The following is a 26,436-nucleotide window of genomic DNA, read 5'->3' on the forward strand; positions in this document are numbered from 1 at the left end:
TACTTATTAGTACAAATTGTCAAACATTTGTGTATTTGGAATTGACAGTGACATCAGTAAAATGATTGTTTAGATCAAAAATTAGTCACCTACTACTTTTTGAGAACCAGGACCCATGGCAATATCATACTTCTTTCGTATGCTCATGGTATTAGTCTGTACTAAAGGACATGAAACCTTTTGGCTCAGAAAGTAGACTTTTTCAGTCTGTCCTAAACTTGATGTAGGAGTGATCACATAAATTGAATAGCCTTTCTGAAGCTTTTTCAAATTTAGCACAACCTTGCAGTTTCCTTGATTAGCAAATTTTACGACTCTATGAAGAGAGAATAAAGCCCTATGGCAGGGCGCTAATGCCCTCCAGATTTTCCCATCCTGAGTTCCTTCCATTTCTCCAAAAATATTTCAAGCTGATCACAGCAAGGTTTATTCTTAACATGAGGTTAGATGTCGGTACGTTATTCCAGTCGAGTAGATAGCTTTGTTGTTTTTAGTTTTTTGCTTTTTTTCCTTTGGTAATTAGTAACCCAGTGGGAACATGGTTTAAGTTTGTCTTTGTAATTACAAATTATCTGTGAACACGAGATTTGTTGGCTGTCTTCAAGAATGATACACACACACACACACACACACACACACACACAAAGAATGATACACACAAAGCACTGACATGAAACTGTGTTCTTAATCTGACATCCAGTGGGAAAGAGTCCTCTTATAAGGACATGGCGGATTTCAAATTATAAGAGATTCAACTGTTACAAACATTTGTGGAGCTCTTCCTATGCACTCAGTGTTTGCAGCTTGCCCTCACCAGTATGATATATAGCAGGTATGCTAAGCCACAGTTATTTGCCCAGGGCTTTGCATAGCCCCAGGTCAGATAAGAAAGAGGGAGGCAGTATTAATGACTAGGGTCTGGCAGTCTAGAAGGGAACCTATAGGCATGTCCTGGGCCATATTTTAGTCTGGCTGTCACCAAGAACTGTAGAAATTTAACTAGGCCTCTAACCCTTTAATAAATGGCATTAAAAAATTTTTTTTCCAGGACAGTGATGGTGACAAAAGCGATGACAACTTAGTTGTGGATGTGTCTAATGAGGTAACTGTTCATTTTCTCAAACTTTATGTTTAGAGTGACTTTTGAGAAACAGAAAGGTGGAGCCCGTGGTGTTTTGGTTTCTCACAACTTTACACATTAAAAGCTTAGTGACTATGACAGATGGAGCCATAGTGGCCTACCTGATGAGAACTTTGTTTCATTTTTTTTTAAAGTCTGTTTTCCCAGTCATTATGGATTTGTGTGTTGGATATCTGGTCCTCCTTTCCTTCCTGTGCCTTCTGGGCAAAGTATTTATGAGCATGATGGGAGGATAGGATTATTCCTAAATGTGTTGTCCTCTGTGCTGTCTTCATGGGTGTGTTTGCAAATACCATCCTGGTAATACTAACAACACTGCACACCTCCAAGTCCCCCAGATCTAAAGGTCTTAGAGTATCCTCTTTCAATTTAGAGAATTGGTGTGGAAATAAGTCTGTAAAGGACAAGGTCTTTCCTTTGTAAGTGAAATCACAAAAACTTTGCTTATGCTTGTTGAGGACCCCTCTTCTCCACGAGCAAGCCCTGCCCATTCACCCAGGGAAAACGGGATCGACAAAAACCGTCTGCTGAAGAAAGATGCTTCCAGCAGCCCAGCGTCCACGGCCTCCTCGGGAAGCTCCACTTCTTTGAAATCCAAAGAAATGAGCTTGGTAGGTCATAAGAGCCATCACCTGCCTATTTAGCAGTTTATTTTTCTTTGTGGTTCAGAGGACCCTCAAGTATTTGAAATTTGGGGCTTTTTTGTTTGTTTGTTTGTTTTAACTGAATGAGAGTTATGGTTTTAAGTGTTTAAGAGTGTGACTTCTGGGGCACATGGGTGGCTCAGTCGGTTAAGCGTCTGACTGCGGCTCATGGTTCATGAGTTCGAGCCCCGCATCAGGCTCTGTGCTGACAACTCAGAGCCTGGTGCCTGCTTTAGATTCTGTGTCTTCCATTCTCTCTTTGCTCCTCCCCTGCTTGCACTCTCTCTCAAAAAAGAAATTTTAAAAAATTTAAAAAATAAGATAAAAGTGAGACTCCCCCTTCTGCTCTTTGTCCCACATGGTGTTTCCGTTCCCCCTCTGAGTAGCAAGCATCTTTCGGGCCGTGATTAGAGGACTTCCATGTCCATTGTCCTTTTACTGGACAACCTCGTAGGTCCTGAGAAATCCTCATTTTCTTAAGCTGGCCATCTTACCATATTTTAGACTGACGCATTGTGTCGGGGTTTTTTGGAATTGGGTTGGGGTCAGAGTGGGGATGTACTCACAGGGCCTCCGGCCCAGGGGAAGCCTGGAGCTGGGGCAGGGAGGCCGGAGCCTTGGAGCCTGTTCATGCTTTCAGCCATTCAACAAATACTGTGGAGCGTGTCGTCTCTTAACTCACAAAAACCAAACCGTAACAACCCTTTGTTTGACTCTTACGCAGTCTTCCTGGGCATTATCCCATTTCACTGATGGGGAGGAAAGCCTGAGGAACTTGCCTAGTTTACATAGCCCATCAGATCCAAGGCCAGAGCAAGCTGGGGTCTCTTGCTAGCCCATGCATGCTCTCTGCTACCCCGTAGCGCTCCTCAGACCTGAATTTAAAGAATGAAAGGTTGAGATGGCAAGAATGAGGCTCTGTAACCCTGTTACTGGCTCCTGAAGGCTGGTGGGTCCCCGCCAGTTATGTAAGCAAGTGGGTGGCCGTGTGAAATGCCACGCACATCTCTCAAACTGATAGGACTCCTTGGGCTTTTGCCTTTGAGATGCCAGTTTGCTTCTCGTCAGACCAGTGGTCCCACTGCCTCTCGCCATTTGTCTTAATCCCACTGCCACTCAATGGCAAGATTAGAAAACAGGGATCTTCCCTCTGACATTCTTGGTGACCAGGCCATTTGTTTCTGAGTGACTGGGAATTTTTCTCTGGGTGGTCATCATTCTAACTTGGCCCAGTTCCAAAGTCCACACGCCTGATGGAAAAATACTTTTTAAAATAAAATCTGCGGAGGAAGAAGTGTGATCATGTTCTGTGTCTCTAGCTAGAGTTTTAATTCTGTCAGGAAGAGGAAAGGTCAACATTTCTCGCTCACAAGTTAATGCTGTCAACATTGTGTGGATTTATGAAAATTGGCTGAGGGAGTAGCTAGAAGGTGCCCAGTGTCCCAGCTGCTGTTGTGATAAATTGTGTAATATGGCTTGGATTAAAAATAATACTCATTTAATTTGTTTAATGATACCAGCATGAAAAAGCCAGCACGCCTGTTCTGAAATCCAGCACACCGACGCCTCGGAGCGACATGCCAACGCCGGGCACTAGCGCCACTCCAGGACTCCGTCCAGGCCTCGGCAAGCCTCCAGCCATGGACCCCCTCGTTAACCAAGCGGGTAGAGCGTCGCCTCTCGTTGAGCCTTGTTTTGTTTACTCCCTTTCCCGGCTTGGGTCGTTGTCTGTGCGCTCCTGACGCCATTTCCCCATGAATATGAAATGCACAGACTGCCTGCCCGCCTCCTCCCTATCCCTGAAAAGCCCTGATAAGAAACAGATGTTTGTCCTGAGAGGTTCAGCAGCTGCACCCTGTTCGGTCTCCCGCTGTTTACATTTGGCTTTTTTAAAAAAAATTTATTTCCAAGTCATCCTAATCCTAGGGACTTTGATAAAGTTTCCGATAATTATTCCACACGTGAGCTCCTTCCCGTGTGTGTCATTGTGTGTCTGAGTTCCCTAATTCTGACAGAAACGGCCTGCCTGAGTGTGCTGCTTGCTCCCGTTACTTGGGTTTTCTGGGCGGGGTTTCTGCCGGTTCATCCGTCAGGAATCACTGGTCTCTCAGGCAGTAGAAATTGGGAGGGTTTCAGTGAGAGTCTAGCCTGTGAATAAATTGGTAACTTTTGACTTTATCTTCCTTAACACCTTGGGCCCAGAGGAAAATAGACCCCAGAATATTCTTCCTGAACCCATGCTTTGGCTTGGTAAACCCAGGGTCAGGTTTTCCTATGAAATGGTATGAGGGAATGGAAAGCTTGAACTGAAAGGAGGAATCATGTATTTCATCCAAACCTTTCTTTGAGATTAAGTCAAGGAAACAGTGTCTGGGCCTTGGTTTGCCTTCGGTGAATTGGGTACAATACTGCTGCTTCGTTTAAATTCCCTGGTTTCCCAGTGGTGCCAGGCCAAGGAGGAAGGGTGTGGGTAGGGCTTTCCCCGGCGTCTGTTTTTCCCCTGGAGATGACTTCAGCCGAGTTGGTGGTGATCAAACCCCCAACCCAAGCTTTCCCTGGCTTGTCCTCGCCCCTCGTGATGGCCTTAGAAGGGACCCTGGAGCCGACGGTCAGGCTGGACCACAGCGGCCGGTTGATTCAAGTTGCGCGTGGCTTGTGCTTCCTTGCAGCGGCCGGCCTGAGGACGCCACTGGCGGTGCCTGGCCCGTACCCCGCCCCGTTCGGGATGGTGCCCCATGCGGGTATGAATGGCGAGCTTACCAGCCCCGGCGCCGCCTACGCCAGCCTGCACAACATGTCCCCCCAGATGAGCGCCGCCGCTGCTGCAGCCGCCGTGGTGGCCTACGGGCGCTCCCCCATGGTAGGTGTCCCCGCCCACGCCTGCAGAGCAGAACTCAGTGTCCCCCACCCGCTGCCCTCCGCATGCCGCTTCATGACGTTAGGGCCCAGCGCTTGTTGGTTGTGGATGAAACAAAGCAGTGTTCAGGAGCTGCTTCTGGGGCTCTGGGGACATCTGGTTCCCACCCCCCCAGGTAGATTTCTTTTTTCTTTTTTTCTTTTTGGAAAACGATGGAATGACTCAAGTAACTTACAGAAGCCTTTTCATGCATTTTCTTGAGGATTTTTCCTCTTTAATTGTTAGGAAAAAATATTTGAGAAGCTGGAACTTTTTCTTTCCGTGCCTTTATTATTCTTTAAACGCAACAGTGGGGCTCAGGCGTAAGCAGTGAACTCTCAGGGCAACAGGGAGAAAACAGGGATGACTGAAGCCTCCAGGCATGTTGCCTGTCTTCTTGCCCTGCCTTTTGCCACTATGTCAACTGCCTCCTTTTTGACCCGGAAGGTACAAAACTGCATGCAAAGGGTAAAACCAACTGTAATCCTTGACTGCATTAGGGAAGGAGAATAAATTATAGCCTATAGTGAATAGAAGTCCCTATGTATTCTCTTAGCTGGAATATGTCGTGTTTATGTTTCTCCCTTCTCCTCTTCAGATAGCTTTTAAAAACTTTCTTTTTTTTTTTGATGTTTATTATTTTTGAGAGAGTGTGAGCGGGATGGGGCAGAGAGAGAGAGGGAGACACAGAATCCGAAGCAGGCTCCAGGCTCCGATGCTGTCACAGAGCCTGATGCAGGGCTTGAACTCACAAGCTGTAAGATCATGACCTGAGCCAAAGTCAGACACTTAACTGAGCGAGCTTCCCAGGTGCCCCATACCCTCTTCAGAGAGCTTTACCTCCAGGAGTTGGGGGAGAGAGTGAAGTTTGTGTTTTTTCTCTTATGTTACACGAGCAGGAAAGGCTGTGCAGTAGAGGGCAAGATAATTTAAAGCAAAGTGGGCGGGTGAGGGACTAGGTATTTTTGTTAGGGCACCCAAACTAGGGAATCTATGAATGTTTAAGCAGTAACTGTGAAATGGGTCTATTTTTCCCCCTTGGGACATTTGGTAATATGTGGAGACCCTTCTTATTATCAGAAGTGAGGAAGGCTTTTGGTACGAAGAATGTAGAAGCCAGAGGTGCTGCTAAAAGTCCTGTCATGCCCAGGACAGCCCCAAACAACTGTCTGGCCCAAAACATTGATAGCCCCAAGGTCAAGGAGTCCTGGCTTGGGCAACATACTGCTCTCTGCAGACTTTTTGGGCAAGGCAGGACATCCTAAGTCTACAGGAAGTATTTACGGTGAGAAGTTGGTTCTCCATGTACAAGTAGACCATGCTCCAGCCCACCTCCCCGAAAAGAAGCATGGCTTGTCATTTAGGGGTGCTGGCATTACTTCTTGCATTATACTTTTTCTTTTGAAAAATGCTAGCACATGTTACTGTTCTGTTTATGTTGTTTTGGAGATCTAGGAGTTTCTAGTGAAAAGTCTTTCTAGATGTTCACAAAGTGCCTTCGCTACATAAACTGAGTCTTCAATGCCTTATTTTGTTTCCAGGTTGGGTTTGATCCTCCCCCTCACATGAGAGTACCTACAATCCCTCCCAACCTGGCAGGAATCCCTGGGGGGAAACCGTAAGTACCTCTAACTCCTCAGTTTTGTTTTAAACGCAATTACTTAGTCATGGGTATTAGCAGACTAGAATTCCAAAGGGAGCACAAGCTTGGACGTTTCCAAGGAGATTTCTAGTGTCTTTTCCTGAGGAGTGTTAGCACTTTCTATAAATAGGCACCTTGTAGGTGTCATGCCTCTGTCTTCTCACTATGGGTGATCTCATGCATTTAGTTATTTCTGGAGAGAAGCTGTTGTAGACGGGGACCAGGAAGGAGGCAAGAACCGGGGGTGGTTGGCCCTTCTTGCTTGACCCTTTCTCAGAAAGCTGCTCTGCTTTGCCTTTGGTCAGAGGGTAGCTGCTGGAGGTTTTCAACAGGGCTGTGTTGTGAGCAGTAAGCTGTCACAAACTCTTGAAATCTCAGAAACTTGAAACGCGTTGTCTTTTTACCCAGCTCAGCGCTACCTTTTTGTTATTTTGGTGGAAACTAGAGTTGTGCAAAGGGTAGTCGTGGCATCTGGGCATCTGTTATTGGAACTCCCTGCCCGCACGCTGAAGTTTGGTGCGTGCTTTACTCTGAGAGGTCCAGAACTACAAAACGCAGAGTGGCTTTGGTGGAAAGCAAGAAAGATAGATTAAAGGGGCAAAAGAGTGTTCTGAATTTGAAAAACCCTGTTGGTTATTCTTCCAAGGTCACTTAAAATCACTCGCTTCCATATGTTAGTAATTAGAAATGTGATTTTGAAGAATTCTGAAAGTTCTCAGTTTTTGTACAATGCAAAATTAAAATATGGGGGGTCTGTCTTACCTGCCATCACGTATTCTGCCTTCCTTTAGGACCTTTTACAATTTTGGTTTTTCCATATAGGGTTATGTATCATAGGTCTTCAGTTTCTTTTTCTTTCTTTTTTTTTTTTTAATGTTTATTTACTTGAGAGAGAGTGAGCATGAGCAGAGGAGGGGCATAGAGGGAGAGAGAATCCCAGTCAGGCTTTGTGCTGTCAGCTCAGAGTCCTGTTACATGAGTCTGAGGTGAGGCTTGAACTCACAAACCATGAGATCATGACCTGAGCTGAAATCAAGAGTCAGACACTTAACTGACTGAGCCTTCCAGGTGACCTCAAGTTATTTTTATTTTACTCTCTACCTTTGTGTGGTGGCTTTTAGCTTTTATGTATGTGTCTGCTGTGTATTGCACATTACACTATTTTGAGTGGTCCATTCAACTACTTGGTCATCTTTCTGTGATTTTGATTGGAGCTTTTCTTCACATTCACCAGCAGCATAAGGAAACATGGAATTCCTTACCCCATCACCTGCTTTTGGGAAAGCAGATTCCCATAGCTCTACTTTACATGCATTATAGTGTCTATTTCATGGTAATTTAATTCATGACAAAATGAGAGTTTTATCTACAATAGGAACAGGTGACATCTAGGCCCAGGGAAGAGGAGGATTGGGGGTGGGTGGGTGGTTGGGACAGTGTTGCAAATGCTTTCTTACCTTGCAGATCTCTTCTGGTGAAATAACCGTTAACTCTTATGTTGTGTATTTTCTTGGGTATAACCTTTTGCATCCAGCCTGAGATGCCCTAGGGCACTTAATGGGTATTTATCTGTGGTCTCTGGCAGTGTGGCTGTTGTGTGTCCTACAAACTGGTGAGTGGATAAAGGGCAAATGAGTAATGTGAATAAGAGGCAATAATTAATAGTAACTGGTGAATCTTCAGGGGAATAATACACAAGGCCAAGTTCAATTGACCATTAGGGAAAGCCAGTTTCAAGAGTTGGAGGTGTGGGTGTATGTCTGGATGCCAAGACCCCACCCTGAATGGGAAATACGAGGCAGGTAGGGGGGAGGGTGGCAAGAGCTATGAACTATCATGATGGTCTTGGAGGTTGGTATGCAGAGGACTGTTAACTCAGACCTAACTAGCTCCTTATAGTCGTGTATGTGTGTGTTCGTAATGCAATTAGCCATCAAGTTTAAACCTGTGAATGATAGTCCTGGTGTCATCTGTTAGAGCCAAAATATTCACGTCCTTGATGGTGAGCACCTTGGATTCCTTTGTGTTCATAGCTCCATTATAGGCTATGACGCGGTCAGAGACCATGGCAGTGGGCACGGCAGCAAAGTTGTGAGAGTCACATTTGAGGGAGAGTCTCTGAATCGGAGTGTCACTGCTCTCCAAAATAGTGAAAATATATTTTTCAGGATTTTCTTTTAAGTTTGAGGGGAGCCATTTTATATGAGCACAATTGAGCTAATATCAGAGGGAAAAATGGTAGTTCACCATAGTCTTTGGGAGCTGGACTACACACCTTACTCCTCTTGTTTTGGTCCATTAATTAGTATGAGAGGACTTCCTGTTGTCATTGTTGAGTAACAGGATACTCTTGAGGCAGTGCTTCTCAAAGCATCTGTGATGACCAGTTTTTTCCCAGCATGACCAAGATTGGTACTCCGGTAACAGACAAATATAGATGAATAGGGGAAGAAAGACAGAAAATAGAAGCCCCACTTTTTTATTACAAGAGTCAGCTGTCATGAATTGACTGTCAGGCTACTGTAGAAAGGTTTTCAACACTTACACTCCATAAGTAGCAAATGTTTGCAGACCGCACTTTGAGCAGCTCTGGTGTGAGGCACTTAAGAGAAATGGTGAAAAACCATGACCAGGGCGAGGGTGAACAGATGTGGTAAAGGTTTGCAAATGTCACTCTCTGAGAAATACCAGTCGAAGTAATATTTGGGTAGGGTGATGAATGGCTATTCATGGACATTTGAGCAAGATCCACTGGGCAGTCTCCAGGAAAGAGAATGTTCATCTTCCCTGCCTCTGGGGGCCTACTGATGTGAAAACATTAAAGAGGCAAATACTGTGGTTACATTTGTGAGAGCTGCTGTGAAAGCAGAGCAGTGTAAAGAATGACCACAGTTAGGACTGGAAGGGCTTCCTTGGGGTGAGGGGGACACTCAGACAGATGAGGCATGTACAGGAGGAACAAGCCCCCAGGGCAGAGGAGGCAGAAAAGGTGGGCCATTGTAGGTACAAGGGACAGCCTGTGGCCTGCTCCTAGCACAGAGAGCTGGAGGGATTCATGTGCAAACGCATGGGTGCCTCCTGAGAGCGAGCAGTACAGCCACAAGAGTTCAGCTGGGGCTGGAGGGACCTTGAGGGACCGGTGTAAATGTCACCCCGTGGTTCCAGTCTCCTGTGATAGCCTCTCCAGTTGGCTGTGTGCCTCTGACTGAGTGTGTCTAGTGACAGAGACTCGCAGGTGCCTGGAGGAAGCCGTTTTCCCGGGCTGTGTGAAAATCGCTCCAGCCCTTGAACTGAGATCTGTCTTCTTGGAACCTTTAATCCATCAATCCTGGCTCCCTTCTACCCCTCGAGACCACACAGTGTGCCACAAATCCATCATCCCCACCACAGCCCTTCTGGTATTTGGAGACGACAGTCTTGCCATGGGGCTTCTCTTCTGGCTCAATGTGTCCATTGCTTCAGCCTTATCTTGTGGGCTGTGATTTCAGATTCCCGTACCATCTGCTCACTAAAGTCTAACAGCCACCTCTCTCTTGTCCTCTCTCATTGATTTCATTGAGACTTGCTACACAGGCATAGGGGACCCTATGGGAAACTCATAGCTTAGTGATGGAGAGACCACATTAATCAAATAATCACAAAAGTAAATGCATAATTGTAATTGAGAGAAGAGCTTTGACCTAGAGGAACACTATCCTATAAAAGCATGTGACAGGCTGATCCTTTCTGAGAGGGTCAAGGAAGAAGTGTTCTGAGCTGCTTTAACTCCATAGGGGCTGGATATAAATCTCTAGGCTGAGGACCCAGTATATTCAAAGGCCCTGTGGCTTTAATTTTTTTTTTTAATCAAAGTGAAATAGAGCAAGTTAGGTGACTTGTGTTGCCACTATTCTGTACTTGTTGGTGTCAAAGTGATGTAAGATCCCTAGAGTTTCCCAGGCAACCTGGTCATTTTCCCTGTCTCCCTCACCCCCCATACCAGTCTCTCCTAACTTCTCTCTGTTAAAGGCATCTTCCCCATTCTCTCTGACATCTGGCGCACACTTTAGCCTGTAATTCTTCCTTTGTTAAGTCACGTTTTACCACTCTTATTAATCATTAACATCCTCACTTATTTCCTATTCATTTTTGTCAGTAAGATCCTAGGTGAGTATTCCCCTTTTTATGTGTTTAAATGTTTATTATTTATTTTGAGAGAGAGTGAGCACAGGAAGGGGCAGAGAGAGAGAGAGAGAGAGAGAGAGAGAGAGAGTCCTAAGCAGATTCCATGCCAGCCAAGAGCCCAATGCGGGGCTTGATCCCATGATGTTGGGATCATGACCTGAGCTGAAACCAAGAGTTGGACATTTAACCAAATGAACCACCCAGGCACCCCAAGTTTTCCCCTTTTTAAAGTCCTTACCTGATGAGGTCCTTGCCTCAGAGATCTTCAGGAGTTGCACGTAAACTCTTGATGGGGGGCATTCATGGCCCCTCTGGTAGTATTACCCCCACCTGCTTTTCCAGCCTCACATCGTGTTCTTTGCATCTTGTGCTTGGGCCGAAAGAGAGAATGTTCCATTCCCTGAGAGCCTTTACTCCTCCTATCTGGAGCAGTGTCCCTTCTCACCAGTCTTCCCTCTTCCTGTGGAAATACTTCCTGTCCTTCAAAGGGCACTTCTGTTGCTGCCTTCTTAGCACAAAGCCTTCACTGATGCCTTGTCACAGTGAGCCCTCTCCAGAAGCACCTTGTAACGTCCTGTGACACGTTGCACGCTGTGGCCTTGAGTTATCATGTGTGCATGTCCTACTTCTACCTATGTCTTCCCTACTAGAATTGAAGCTTTTAGAGTCCCTCTGTCCCTTTGAGCTCAGAAACCCAGTAAACACATATTTGGTACATTGAGTAGGTGGGAGATGATTCCAGGATTGCGTAAGACTCTGATTCATCCTTTCCAAAGGAGATTCACATTTTGCGTTTTAGAGTTCAGCACAGCTGATTTATAAGAGGTAGTCCTGACTGTGTTTTCAAACCCTCGAGGTGAGATTTAATTGGTATTATTTGGTCAGCTTAATGTGAACTCACTTTTAGTTTTTGGAAATGTGTTCCCCTGAGCTTTGTGGAGATCCTGGTAAGAGAAATTCTGAAGTTTAGTTAGGTCAACATCACTTTGTTGTGTTTCCCGCTGTGCTGTCCCCAAGACGTCATTTTGTCCCTGAAGTACTGGCTTCCTCCCCTTAAATACTTGGGGGCTGGGCTATACCTGCCTCGTGTAGTAGCACCTAGAGGTCAGTAATAACTCAGACTAATAATAGTTTGGCTTAAGATTCCAGCTTGTTCCAAGTTCCTTCACCCTGTGTTTTAATGCTAGACGTGTAATTGAGAAATCTTACACCCACTCGTTTAGTGTTTAAATAAATCTTTAAAGTACCTTTTTGGAGTTGGAGCCTAAAGAGAAAAGAAAATCTTAACTACGTATGGGGTAAAATTGCCTCTTAGGAAAACATGTTTTGCAGCAATGAATAGAGGCCGTCCCAGCTTCTAGCCAAGGAGACATTTCCGCGGTCAGCTTCCCCCTCCCCAACCCCATTTTCTATTCCTGATCTTGCTTCTGGTTCCTCTGTTGACCATGTCTAGATGTCTAGAATCCACAGCTGGCTTGTTTAGTGGATTTGAAAATTAATTCAGCTGTCTTTTTACTTGTTCTAATATTTGGGTATCTTTTTGTCTATTAAGTACTAAAAGTAACATGGCTGTTTTGTGCCTTATTATCACCATTTGGGTTTTGGTTTATTTAATTTAATTTATTTATTTTAAAAGTTTATTTATTTATTTATTTGGAGAGAAAAAGCATGCAGACATGCGTAAGCAGGGGAAGGGCAGGGAGAGAATCCAAGCAGGCTCCGCACTGTCAGTGGGAAGCCCGCCATGGGGGGCTTCATGAACTTCAAGATTGTGACCTGAGCCGAAATCAGGAGTCGGACGCTTAACCGACTGAGCCACCCAGACACCCCATTTGGATTTTGGTTTAATTTCTGTTTTTCTACTCTTTGATCTTCTGGGAATGTGTAGCTAATTTCTTGAGATTATATTGAAATGTGAGGCCTTTTCTTTCGATGCGTTGTGTTTAGCTACTGGACAGTTGGCTTCCTGCACATCTGTCCCTTCTCCCTCCTCACCTCCTCAGAAATGCCTTTCAGTTTATCAGCTAGGAGGGTGGTTTATTTCTTGTTTACATAATGCTGCTTTTCCTGTAGTAGTTGGTTCCTTTGGTAGACTTTTCAAACTGAGCCTAGAAATGGCTGTATTTTAAACTCTTGTCATATTTTCATCCAAGAGTATCTCAGTTTGAATCTTTGCCCTGCATGGGGGCCTTGTTGCCACCCCAATGCACTGACACGTTTTGAAACACTTAGTTGGCAGAGGAAGTAGGACCTAGAATTCTGAATCATGAATGCTAACTTTGCCAGAGAACCTCCTAGTTTATCAACTACCAATCTCCTCTTTTCTCTGTCTAGTAATTTTGCTTATCATGTCCATTTTAAGAGGTTCTGCATTTGCCCTTTCAAGAAATGAGAATGGCCATATGTTGAAGTCAATAAGGAAACAGACAAAAAAGTCTCCCATCTTCATGCTTTATTACGTTCTCACCTTGTGATTTAATTGTTAGCAAAGCCCTCCATTCATGCAGAAATGCTGTCTTCCAAATAGGGTAGGAATTGTGCCCTGATCTGCATATTTGCTGTTTGGGAGGAGGCTGGGATGCCAAGCTGGAAAAATTCTACATTTTATAGATGTTACAGGTTAGATATGCATACCCTAAGAAATGTTAAAGGTAAACCTTGTTATATTGACAGTGAAGGAGATTTTAACACAAATAAATGAATTATATTCCCAAGGACCTATTTTCTTTCCCTGAAATCTTAGAATAATATGGCTTTGATTTCCTTATGACCTCACATCACAATCCCCTAGTCACCACCTTCATTATACTCATTCTTGAGGCTAAGAGTGTCCCCCACCATCATAAATTACATTAGTCTCATCTACCTCAGAATGACCCAGATGCTCCAGTGCTCAGAGCCTCCGGTGCCAGGCCTCTATAATGAAATTGCACTGATGACATTGACATGAAGGTCTCTTTTGTGTAAGTTACATGTCTCTATCCTGATGGGCATGTGTTCTCCCTCTTCAGGGGAAAATGTCCAAGGTAGTGCCAGTGTGAAGCTAGGTTGAAGATTAAAAGGCTCTACTTCTGTGGCAGACCTGCTCTGGGTGTCTGAACTTGAATCTTGGCTTTTCCATTTACTTTTTATTAATTTATTTTGAGAGAGAGTGTGTGTGAGCACAAACAGGGGAGAGGCGGCGGGGTGGGGGGAGGAGGGAGAGAGAATCCCAAGCAGAGAGCCCAACTTGGGGTTTGATCCCACGAACTGTGAGATCATGACCTGAGCCAAAACCACAAGTTGGATGCCCAACCAACTGAGCCACCTAGGCGACCCTACTTCAAGGTATGCTTTTCAGTGACCAGACACAGGATTGCACTTTTTTGTATGTGACCTATGGCAGCTTGTACCACGCCTTGCTGTGGAAGGAAGCATCCTACATCCACTGGGCTCTGCTGACTTGGGGAAGGGCCATGGATTTCACTCCATTACTATAGTTGCTTTCATTGTTCTTTGTTTTGGTCCAGATCAGCTCTTTAGGGATTACTTACCCTCCCAACCCCCCACCCCCCCGGGAATGTTGATACTGCCAGTGACATTTGGTATGACTATTGGGAAATTCTTGGGAAAGGTTGGCTGACATAACCCAAGTGGTTAGAGGACCCTCCACTGTTTTGTAGCTTCTTCTCCTTTCCAGAGTGACTCTCCTGCCTCAGTTTAATAAGTGATTAGGGTAGCGGTAAATGACCTGGTGTGTTGAGATTCATGTACTGAGTGCCAGTTGTATGCTCACTGGTGAAGTCCGTCCACCTGTCCCTAAAGAACTCTGGAATGAGAAAAACGATGAATGAGAAGTGTCAACATGTGCAGTGGCCCACAGTCTGATAGATGCCATAGTCGAGATTTATAGGAAGAGCTAGGACTCTGGAAAAGAATCCTCCTGCCTGGGGAGGTTGTGGCTGGCTGAGGAGGAGAGAGAGCAAGTGACATGCACTGAGGAGGGGGGCGGTGCTATTCTAGGCAGGAGGGAACAGTTTGTTCACAACTCAGAGATGTGACGGCATACGATATTTTAGGGGACTGGCCGGCCCATCATTCCATGTGGCAGGGAATTTAGGATGCAGACTGGTCACATGGCCCAGTGCCTNACTCTGAAACAGGCTCCAGGCTCTGAGCTGGCAGTCAGCACAGAGCCCGACACGGGGCTTGAACCCACAAACTGCGAGATCATGACCTAAGCGAAAGTCGGACGCTTAACCGACTAAGCCACCCAGGCGCCCCGAGCATGTGGAGTTTTTTGACATGATTGGATTTTTGATAACAAGAGACTCCCTGCTGAGAGCACGAGGTCCACAGACAGCAAGGTCTTGGCCACAGCCATTATCTCTGGGGTCCATGGTTCTCTATCACTGTTTACCAGATTGCTGCTGGCGTTCCTATTTCCAGCAAACCAACAACTCTGTAAACACCTGTTTTCCTTTGGCCTCAGAACACCGCATAGTTTTATTAGCAGGAGTCCGTCTGCTAGGAACAAACAACCTGCTTCTCCAAAACAGTCTTGTTTTCCAGCCTGCCACTCCCTGTGAGGATTCCCAGTGGGGACTCTTGAGTTTGAGTTCCCGTACCTCTGCTGTGTGCCCAATAAAGGAAGAGTCCTTGACTCCGAAAGAGTTTGATTTCATTCTGCTTTTACATCTGTGCTGTCCAAGGGGCTTTATTCTTTTCAGTTCTCGCAATGAGACCACAAGATTAGATTCTGAACAGCAGGTGTTTGTTCAGAAATCTGGGTTGGGGGGGTGCTCTGTGTTCTGTGAGGCTTTCTTGAGTGCAGGTGGGTGGCCCCAGCCGTGTGGCCCCTAACGAAGGTGCTGGGAATTTACTCTTTCCACTTCACAGTTTGCCACAGTCTTAGCCAAACATCCTCCTCTCCTCTTTGCCAAATACTGTCTCCCCAGTCTTGCCCTTGTGGATTTACAGATTTCCCAATTTTCTTTGCGTAGTCACTACTCCCAACCCGCACCTTCTTCCCTTTCTGCATTCCTGGCCCTTAGACTTGCCCAACTGGTTGGTAAAAGAGCCCTTGATGGAGCATGCCCTCACTTTCTTTTTAAGTCATGGGTGTTTAATGGATGTTCCCATTTTCTGAAGGCCCTTGCAGGCGTGGAGTGTGGTGTTCAATGTTTTATGGTTTTATAGCTCCTTTCATCCTTATAACAATGCCTGCAACTCTTCTGTTTTGTTAATTATTTCTATCTTGTGGATCAGGAATGGACACATTATAGGCAGCAGGTAGTTAGGCCAGTAAGGGCGACCACAGTTAGTGAGGTCAGCGAGCCAGGCGATTCTCGTACGTTTAACACTAGAGTCAGGGCTCTTGATGTCTGTGGACCTAGTCTACTTGCTCATGGATCAGGAGCCCTCTTGACTTTTTCTTGAATAAACAAATAAATTTCACCTTTTAAAATGGAGATGTATACATAGGGGTGTCTGGGTCTCATTTGGTTAAGCATCTGACTCATGGTTTCGGTTCAGGTCATAATCTCATGGTTCATGGGTTTGAGCCCTGAGTTGGGTGGGCCCTGTGCTGATAATCATGGAGCCTGCTTGGGATTCTCTCTTCCCCTCTCTCTCATCCCCTCCCCTTCTCATGCTTTCTCTCAAAATAAATACATGAACTTAAAAAAAATGCTAAATATTAAAATTGAGATAATACATATAGAAAAGTACATAAGTTTTATGTGTATAGCTTAGTGACTTTCACCACAGGTAGTGACGAAGCTCGTCTTGCATCCCTGGCAGTAGCTGTAGGGAATCACCACTGTGGCTTAATATCACAGATGAATTGTGCCTGTATTTGAAATTCTATAAATCTAGTCATCCCATATACATTCTTTTGGCTGGCCTCTCTCTGAATTCATGTTTGCGAGATATTTATAAATCCTCATTCTCTGTGTATAAATTCCCCTTCCTGGTTGATTCTACTTTTCCTCGTTCTTCAACAAGTAGGGAACCTAAGTTTCCTTCTGGGAAGTCTTGAACGTTGCTGTGATATGCTGTCAATGTGGCCTTTTCTCAATGAGATTCTTGTTCTTCTTGTAGGTGAATAATTCCAGGGTCTCATTTGCTCCCCTCATTTTTCCTTCCAGTTGATCCTTCTTTGAGACCCATCAGCCCGTTGCATAGGTCTGGTTTGTTCATTTGATTAGGCTCTCCAGCACTGCGGGCAGCGCCAGCTTCCTGCGAGGCCCCCTGTGACTGATGTATTAGCATCCATATGGGTTTCCCCTGGGACTGAGCAGTGTTTACAGCTTCTGGCAGCAGTTCACTACCCGGTGAATCAATTTTAAATTGCCTCAGTATGATGATCACGGACCACCTGTGTGGTTTAAAGAAGGGGACACCTGGGAGAGAGGTGGGCATCGTCCAAAAATGAGTGTACAGCTCTCTGTCTGCACTTTGTGCATCTGTTTTAATCTGGAACATTTAACTCTATAATAAACAGGCTTCCAGTTGAAGCAAGGTAAAAATTTTCTTCCCCTAAAAATCCAGAATTGCTACGAGGGTGCCTGATGGAAAGTTTGCCTGCCTGGGGGCGCGCCCCCTGGGTTTATGGCAGACAGAAACTAACCTTCCTGTGGCGCTAGTATTCTCACAGCACAGAGAGCTTTAAGAGGCAAGTTCTCTCTAGTCAACCATTGTTCTGACCAAATAACATTCGGTTCGATGGTTTTATGAAAACGCTCTAGTCGTTTCTCCAAGCTTCACGTAGCTGTTTGTGATTTTCAGACTCAACTCATGGTACCCAATATCTGGGTCACATAACTTACTACTGGACCTTGAAGAATTCTTCCAGAACGTGAATAATCTCCAGTTCTTGTGGTCCCATCTTCAGGACAATACAGTGAATGTTATTTGATTCCAACCCCAGATATCTTGTAATAAATAGTATAGGTTCCATTAACTACAATGTGCTTGTATTAGAATTAAAATATCATGTGGGCTTGATATGTTACTAAGGACACAAAAGGATGCTCTTGGGTAAAAAATGGGATTTATTGGTATGGTGATGGAAGGGCTTGGAGCTGTGGTTGTTTCATATGCATATTTATTCTCTAGGACATTCTGTAGGGTTCCCATTATGTGTGCTCAGTTATTCAAATTAAGAGTTATGTTAAGGATTTGGTCCAGCTAGCCATTTAAGATTAGTTATTGGAACCAGTTTGTCAGGAAATAACATATATCTAAGATCGTGTTGTTTGGTTTGAGATAGTGGCAGTTCTTTTACAAGCCTTCCATGTACTTGATATTTTGCTTTCATAAAGAGAAAATAATAGCCTAATTTTCTTCTAAGCTTAGGGAAGTATGTGGGTTTTATGTGCAGGCAGGTTGGAAACCTAATAACCTTGTATCAGTTTTCTTTTTTTTTTTTTCTACCTTGTATCAGTTTTCAATTTTGTGCATGCTAAGTTATTTTTACAAAATTTGAGTGAACATTAAAATGAAGAAAATTTGAGTTTTGTGTTAATACCCATGGTCTTTAGATCTGTAAAGGGAATGTAAGGTGCCAGTGACAAGTTCCAGGAAGGGCCTCAGACTTATCCCAGAGGGTTATGAAAAGGAGGAAACTCTACATCCTTCATTTATTATATATGCAGACCTATAGAAAAGGCTTAATGTTGAACTTCTAGAATGCCTAGTGATGTTTCAGATAAGAAAGTGAACGTAGTCATTTCTTCAAAAGTGTCATATGCATAATGCTATCTGCTTGGATGCTGGGAGCAAATATCAGCATTTCTGTACCTTCCACCTTTTTTTTAATGTCTATTTTTATTTTTGAGAGAGAGAGGGAGGGAGGGAGGGAGATACAGAACTCGAAGCAGGCTCCATGCTCGGAGCCATTAGCACAGAGCCAGATACATGGGGCTTGACCCCATGAACCATGCTATCATGACCTGAGCCAAAGTCAGACGCTAAACTGACTGAGCCAACCATGGTCCCCTGTATCTTCCACCTTCTAAAGTGTCTTTTCTTTGTGCATGTTTTATATCTGTAATATATTAGTGCTTAGAGTTTAAGTCATTAGATCACAAAGCTTAAAATGTGCCTTAAGATTAGAGGGGAAAAAGGGTGATGGCAGCATTGAAGAGAGAGCGCTTTTTAGGAAGAGCTCTGGGTATTATATGGAAACCAATTTGATAATAAACTATAAAAGAAAAAAAGTAAATATAAAAAAAGATTTTGAGGTGGAAACAAGTAGGTACTAGGGTTAGGCTTGTTCGTATTTGACAGGAGAGGAAAACAATAGCTTAAGCAACGTGAAAGTCTCTTTCTCTCTCCCATAAATGATCCTGGCTGTCAGCAGCCCAGGGCAGGTCTCACAGGCCCAGTGTCACCAGGGCCTCTGCATCCTATCTTTGTGTTCTACTTCCTTCAGCAGTTGATTTCCATCTTCAAAGTCACTTGTGACCCAAAAGGGCTGGCAGAGTTCCAGTCACCTTGCTCATAGTTGAGGCAGTGGAAGGAGGAAGAAAAGAAGACAGGAATCCGGATCTTCCCCACGTTTAAAATTCTTTTCTTTTAATTAATCACCTTTGTTTTTTAGATCAGTTTTAAGTTCATAAGCAAAATTGAGCCAAAAGTACAGAGAGCTTCTGGATCCCTAGGGTCCCTCTCTTTGAAGTTATGAACCACACGCCCGCCAGCAGCACGTGTAGAGCATGTACATCTCACTGCTGAGAACATGGCATTTCTGGTGAAAGGGAAGCTGGGGAAGGTAACAAAGAGTAGCTTTGCTGCCTTAGGTAAAATTGGGGTTCGTGGCCAAGGTAGACAGGGAGATTGTTGAGGAAAAAACTTGAAATCTGTCATAAAGTTGGGGTGCATGGAGTGGCTCAGTTGGTTAGGCGACCGACTTTGGCTCGGGCCATAATCTCGCGGTTTGTGAGTTCCAGCCCTGTGTTAGGCTCAGTGCTGACAGTTCAGAGCCTGGAGCCTGCTTCAGATTTTCTGTCTCCCTCTCTCTCTCTCTACCCCGCCCCTAATAAAAATAAACATTAAAAAAATTAAAACAAGAAATCTGTCATAAAGCCATTTGATGGAAGAGAATCTTTTATTGGGGTACCTGGGTGGCTCAGTCAGTTAAGCATCTGACTTTGGCTCAGGTCATGACCTCATGGTTCGTGGGTTCGAGCCCCACATCGGGCTTCCTGCTGTCAGTGCAGAGCCTGCTTCAGATCCTGTTCCCCCCCTCTCTCTGCCCCTCCCCTGCTCACACACTCTCTCTCTCAAAAATAAATAAACATCAAAAAAAGAATCTTTTATTATTTTTTCTTGATTATGCAAAAGAGAATAACTTCAAGCATGAAACTGGTACATTTAGAAAACTGTTTTCATTTGTTAGTGTTGATCTATACTGTTTACTATGTGAAATTGTTATGAGTTCTTGAGGGCTTCATCTGAAGCATAAAAAATAATCATTTAAAATTATGGTAAGAAATCATACAATTATACAGGGTACATCAGGAAGGAGGTATTTTATGTTAATTAGGAAACAGCATCGTATGCTGGATTTGAAGGGATGCTTTCTGTAATGGTTAGGCACAATTGAGAAATCTTTAAATATTTAAAAAATATAGTTCAATATACGTTTCTTTTGGTACACCCCAGACTTCTGCTATTATGTATTTTAAATTTGTTCCTTCAGTAAATACTTAAGCTTCTGTTGATTTCAGAAGAGAATCGTGAGGAGAATCATTCCTTTCTTTGTCTTCCTCACGGAGGCTGCTGAGGTGATGACTAACTGCTTTATGATCAGTGTTTTCTCTGTCTCCTCTCCTGTCTCTCTCTCTAACCGTCTCCTTCCCCAAAAGTGCATACTCCTTCCACGTCACTGCGGACGGCCAGATGCAGCCCGTCCCTTTTCCCCCCGACGCCCTCATCGGACCTGGCATCCCCCGCCACGCGCGCCAGATCAACACCCTGAACCACGGGGAGGTGGTGTGCGCGGTGACCATCAGCAACCCCACAAGACACGTGTACACGGGCGGGAAGGGCTGCGTCAAGGTCTGGGACATCAGCCACCCCGGCAACAAGAGCCCCGTCTCTCAGCTCGACTGTCTGGTGAGTGAACAGGAACTGGTGCACGGGGGTAATGTCTCCCTGGAGACTCAATAAGGAAATAGCTGTTTGGGCCTGGGTTTTATCCCCATTATGAGGAAATGGAAGCCCTTTCTGTTTCCTGCCTTAGCTATTTAGCCCCCGCCCGAAATGTGAAGGTTTCATTTCATTTGTTGCTATTTCAGTGCCTAAATCCCAGAGTTGATGGATTTCTTTTACAAAATATTTTACAGTAGTTTACAGAAGCTGTCCTTGTTTGAACGTGGACTCAGAAGGGGGCCCAACTAGGCCTGGACTCTGAGCCCTTCAGTCCACTCAACTTGTGATTTCCCTACAGCCTTCACATAAATACTGAATAGTAAACATTCGACAACGTGGCATAAAACCATTCTGAACAGGGCCTGTGTTTTCAGCGAGACCTTGGAGGGCTGGCTGGGTTTTATTACCTTAACTTCAGGAAAGATTAATAGATCACGCACGCTGCAAGGAAACAGGGTGGCCGTCCACAAAACTGAAAGAATAAGAGCTCTTTCCCAAGGCACCCTAAGCCACCTTCTCCCAGAGTAGGAGAATATTGTTTTGCATTTTTCAGGACCCGTACGCCATGTTGGGACGCATTCCCTTTGCCAAACTGTAAACCCAGAACTTATAGACCACATACCACTGGCCTTAAGCAGACTAAAGGCCACCTTGGCACTGGTGTGATGTCTGCCTGCACTTTGCCTTGGTTGGTAGAATAGTTTACCCATTGCCCGCCTAGTGACTGGTGAGGATTCCAGAGAGAGAGTGTTCAGAAAGAAGAACAGCCGTGTTTTTGAGAAACAAAAGCTTTTTTTGGAGTAGTTATTGATGTATTTTACTGTTAATTTTATTTTTTAATGTTTATTTGAGAGAGAGACAGAGTGCAAGCCGGGGAGGGGTGGGGAGAGAGAGGGAGGCACAGAATCCCAAGCAGGCCCCAGGCTCTGAGCTGCGTCAGCTCAGAGCCTGACATAGGACTTAAACCCATGAACTGAGAGATCATGGCCTGAACTAAAGTCAGACACTTAACCATTTGAGCCCCATTGATTTATTTTTTAATCAAATAATTTTAATTTTTTTTTGTAATGTTTATTCTTGAAAGAGAGAGAGAGAGCGTGCGTGCGCAAGTGGGGGAGGGGGACAGGATCTGACGCGGGCTCTGTGAGCCCGATGTGGCACTTGAACTCACAAACTATAATGAGATCATGACCTGAGCCGAAGTTGGACCCTCAACTGACTAAGCCACCAAGGCATCCCAAATCAACTAATTTTAAAAAATCCCTATTAATGAAATTGAAACACGGTAATACGTAGCCCGACATTCTAAAATAGTAGGAGTATTTTGTAACATCACCTCTTCTGAAATTCATGTGCTTAAGGTTTTTCTAATCTTTGAATAATAGGCCACAGTCAAAGCATAGTGAAAACATCAGCTCCATCTATTTGGGTTGAAGGATCGCAATTACTTCTTTCAGTGAGGGGAGGGTCATTTTAGGTCTCATCTTACTTTTTTAATGTGTGGTTTTCAATAGGAAGATGGTGTCTTTTATCAATTTCTTTGGACTGAGAAGCTTGAATATGGCAGCAGTTGTGTTAACGCTTGAGAAAGCAGCTGTTAAATTCTTAATAAGGATCTACATGACAAGTGAAGACACAGGGCAAGCCTTAGGTAGAGATTTAAGAGTAACAAAAACCTAAACATATGCAGAGCAGGTCTGTATTTTCCAAATAGTAAATAATGGAGGGTGGTGAGGTCAGAGCTTTATAAGCTAGCTTTGAAAAGTGGTTTCTTCATAGAGAGGTACATATACACCTACCTTGCATCCACTGATCATTTCAGTTCTTTCTACTCAGCAGGAAACTGGACGTCAGGAACAGTTCCATCCAAATGCACGTGCGTGAGCAAGCCCAGGAGTTTGTTTTATTTACCATTTCAAAGGGGACAGTTCAGTTGGATCCCAATCTTTGCAACAGAGCTCTTGCTTTATTAAATAGTGTCCATGGAATACTATTTTTCAAGTCAAAAACCAAGATAACAGGGAACATGGTATTGTTAGTGCCGGCTAATGCATCATAGCAATTGAATTATGTGTATTTCACAGAACAGAGATAACTACATCCGTTCCTGCAAATTGCTCCCTGACGGTTGCACCCTCATCGTGGGAGGGGAAGCCAGCACTCTGTCCATCTGGGACCTGGCGGCTCCCACCCCGCGCATCAAGGCAGAGCTGACGTCCTCGGCCCCTGCGTGCTACGCCCTGGCCATCAGCCCCGACTCCAAGGTCTGCTTCTCGTGCTGCAGTGACGGCAACATCGCGGTCTGGGACCTGCACAACCAGACGCTGGTGAGGTGAGCAGACGTGGCTTTCTAGGGTGGGGGTTCCCTCCTTGGGTCCCTGGGCCTGAAGCCCTCCTGTCCCCTGTGTTGCTCGGGCTGCACCCAGGCTCTCAGCCCACGTTTAAAGACCCTTGTGTGCCAGGCATGGAGCTCCAGGTACTGGGAGTGTGAAGACAGAACTGTGGCACTGCCCTCTGGGGGACTCACAGTCCGGCTGCTGTGCTTGGTGTCCCCCACAATTTATATTTACCCCCCCTAACATCCCCATTCTTCAGCCACTTACAAATGCCAGGCTTCTCCAGAAAGTATTCCTGACTTTTGCAGGGGGCAGCATGCACACCATGGATTACCTGGCAGTATCCAGGGTTTTTGGCTTTGGCTAGAACTTTGTTTGTGCAAACAGAAGCCAAGTGATAAAGGAAAACAGAAAATCAACAAAAGGACATTAGAAGAGGAAATTCCAGGAACTTTACTCACAAGATGGTTTTTTTTTAATTTATTCTTTCCAAATGTTTATTCATTTTTGAGGCAGATAACGTGAGCAGGGGAGAGACAGAGGATCCAAAGCGGGCTCTGTGCTGACCGCAGACAGCCCGTTGTGGGGCTAGAATCCACTAACTGTGAGATCGTGACCTGAGCCAAAGTCCGACACTTAACCAACTGAGCCCCCCAAGTGCCCCACAGAAATGATTTTAAAGTATACATGTTTCTTTCTCAGTAACTAAATCAGCCCTTTCCCGGAGTCGTACCGCCTGGGGATGGGCCCGGCTTCCTGGAATCTGTGCTCTTCGCTGGGGGGACAGCTGCAATCCTGCCACCTCCGTGTCTGTCTTCGGCTCTGGCCACCTCAGTCCCTCTGCCGAAGTCAGAGTCCACACCCAGGATGTCACAGCAATGTCCTTCTAAAGGGAAGCGCTAGTTAAACATCCGGGGAAAACTGTCGTATCTTTTACTTTTTTTGTTTTGTGTTTCATCTTTGCTCGGAAACGCTCTTTGTTTATGGTGTGATTTTAGGCTTATGGATTCTTCAGTAGGGCTCTTCTAATGCTTTGGGCCCATGTGCCAGAGTGAAGGGACAGACTTTAGGAGTCATTATGGCAGCTTCGTCTCCATTCATACCTCCTCCGTAGAAATCCAGTGTCACCGAGCCAGGCTCTGTCCCTGCATACGGGTGACACTGTGAGAGTCATATTTCCATTGTCATGCACTGGGCACCTCAGAATGAGCAAAATGGACAAACGTAGCTGGAGCTGACAGCCCCTTCAAACTTTTAGCCCAGTAAATGTTTGTTGTTTTTTCTTTTCTTCTTCTTTTTTTTTTTTTTTTTAAAGTTGATTTATTTTGAGAGAGAGACAGAGAGAGCAAAGGAGGAGCAGAGAGAGAGGGAGAGAGAGAGAGAATCCCAAATAGGCTCCACCCAGGCTCCATACTGTCAGCATGGAGCCTGATGCAGGGCTTGAACCCACAAACCATGAGACCATGACCTGAGCCAAATCCAAGAGCTGGATGCTTAATGTACTGAGCCACTCAGGTGCCCCACTTTCTCTTTAAAAAAAAAAAAACAAAACACTTAACAAGAATCCACCCTCAAGTCAATCTTGCAAAAGAGCTGGGACTGTGATACACTGAAGAAATTCAAGTCATCCATCTCACCCCTGAAAGGTTCTGCTGGGAGAAGCAGTAGCAGAGAGTGGGTCTCATGGACCTCCCATCACTCTCTTGCCTTATAAACAACCTTTGTCATTCTGTGGGGAGGTTTCCAGACCTACATTCTTTGTTNTAATGTACTGAGCCACTCAGGTGCCCCACTTTCTCTTAAAAAAAAAAAAAAAAAAAATCTTAAGCAGCACTTTCAAAGTTTTCATTCTAAGTGCTTTTCAAATATTAATCCATTTAGTCCCTGTAATGTCTGCATTGCAATTATCCTAATTTTATAGATGAGGAACCTGAGGTACAGGGACATTAAAAGTCAGCTTGCCCGCCCATACAGTTGGGTGTGGGGGAGATGTGATAGGGTGCAGGCAAGCTGTACTCCTGTCTGTGCCCTGAACCCCTGCTCTGTGCCAACTCCTGGGAGTAAGCACCTGCTGGATACAATGGGGTAGTGCTTTACAAACGCCTTGCTCCATATGGGCTGGCCACATACAGCCAGCAGCTACTCTGTGAGAGGGTAGCATAGAGTCTGCTGAGCATCTCAGTATCACTGAGACCCAGCACGGTCTAGACGTTCCTGAGCTCTGCCTGCTAGGAGCCTGAGGTAGTGCCGTAGTGTGTGGACAGGAAGATGGAGGAGCCACCCGCCAAGCGCCTGCAGTCAGAAGAGAACAGCATTTGTAGTCAAGGCATAGAAGTCTTTCATGACTTCTAGAGAGTGCAGAGGGGGGGTCAGTGGGTTTCCAGAACAGTTTGATGGAAAGAAGAGCAAAACTTTTTAAAAGCTGAATCTGGGACTGGCAGTCGCCCAGGGTGACCTGCGGGGGAGGCTTGGAGGCAAGCTGGGACGGTTGGGGGATGTGTGTGTGGGACAGGGGTGGGGGCAGAGAACTAAGATGGACATTCAGAATAGCTTTTGGAGGAACAATTTGTGAAATGATAGTTCTCACCTTGTCTCAGAATTCACAGCAAGTTGTGCTTTTGTCTTCTCTTCCACACTCTTTAAATTCCAAGCTCAGTTTAAAAGTTTGGAGCTCTGTGTGAATAATAAGGGAGGGAGGGGATCTGGAGGAAGGACAGACATAGAAACCTTTCTCTGGGTGTTGAAATCCCCAAGCCATTCAAATGCATCCTGCCTGGTTCGCCACAATGATTGGGCCTTTTCTGGTCACTTCCCTGCCGGTCCCCTCTTGGCATGCAAAAGCAGGTCCAGGACCCACAGATCACCAACCCTGCAGTGGCTCACTTTGGTCTACCCCCCAGCAAACCTGCCTTTGGCATCTGTGCTCAGCGAATCCCTTTTGGTTGATTGGTTTTGGTTGTTTTTTGACTGAAGCACAAAGTTTCCCTTTAGGAGAACAAGCTGGTGCTCAGCTTCCACACAGGGTCCTGCAGAGGTGCCCATGGGGCCGCCTCAGCAATTAGCTCTGTCTCTGCTCAGCGCCCCTGAGTCAAGAGGCCATGACCCTTTGTCTCTGGGAGTCCAGATTTCCTAATGTAGGGCTCTTTCTAATACAGAAAGCAAGGTTGAGTAAATACGTGAGCTCATGGTTTGTTGGCATGAAGGGCATTGCCGTGTTGATTCACTCATGGAAAAGGGAGTGCTTCTGGACCCTGAGCTTGTACTGTAGTGATGGAGGCCTACATCTTTCTTTACAGAATACACGTGGGATTTTGTGTGTTTGTCCTTTTTTTTTTTTTTCTTCTAACACTCAAACACTTTTTCCAGACCTGGGAGGAATTTTCCCTTCCAGACAGATTTGTAAGAAGAGCTATGAGTGTATTTAGCTCCTCCCGTATGATGACCTAAAGTGGCATTCCATTTCTTTAACACTTGGG

At 45.1% G+C, this 26,436-nt stretch overlaps 1 protein-coding gene across 4 annotated transcripts in view; it reads left to right on the top strand.

The window, feature by feature from the left end:
• LOC144227664 (transducin-like enhancer protein 1) overlaps positions 1–26,436 on the top strand; it is a 90,087-nt gene that overhangs the window by 59,903 nt on the left and 3,748 nt on the right. For all 4 annotated transcript variants that reach the window (XM_077759335.1, XM_077759336.1, XM_077759338.1 and 1 more), the window contains exons 10-16: positions 1,049–1,102; positions 1,600–1,752; positions 3,306–3,450; positions 4,455–4,645; positions 6,223–6,299; positions 20,339–20,588; positions 22,709–22,956. In XM_077759335.1, the coding sequence (XP_077615461.1) occupies positions 1,049–1,102; positions 1,600–1,752; positions 3,306–3,450; positions 4,455–4,645; positions 6,223–6,299; positions 20,339–20,588; positions 22,709–22,956 (1,118 nt within the window). The remainder of the gene's footprint in view (positions 1–1,048; positions 1,103–1,599; positions 1,753–3,305; positions 3,451–4,454; positions 4,646–6,222; positions 6,300–20,338; positions 20,589–22,708; positions 22,957–26,436) is intronic.

This window comes from Crocuta crocuta, unplaced genomic scaffold (assembly GCF_008692635.1).
Source record: "Crocuta crocuta isolate KB4526 unplaced genomic scaffold, BGI_CrCroc_1.0 scaffold41, whole genome shotgun sequence".
NCBI classification, from domain to species: Eukaryota; Metazoa; Chordata; class Mammalia; order Carnivora; family Hyaenidae; genus Crocuta; species Crocuta crocuta.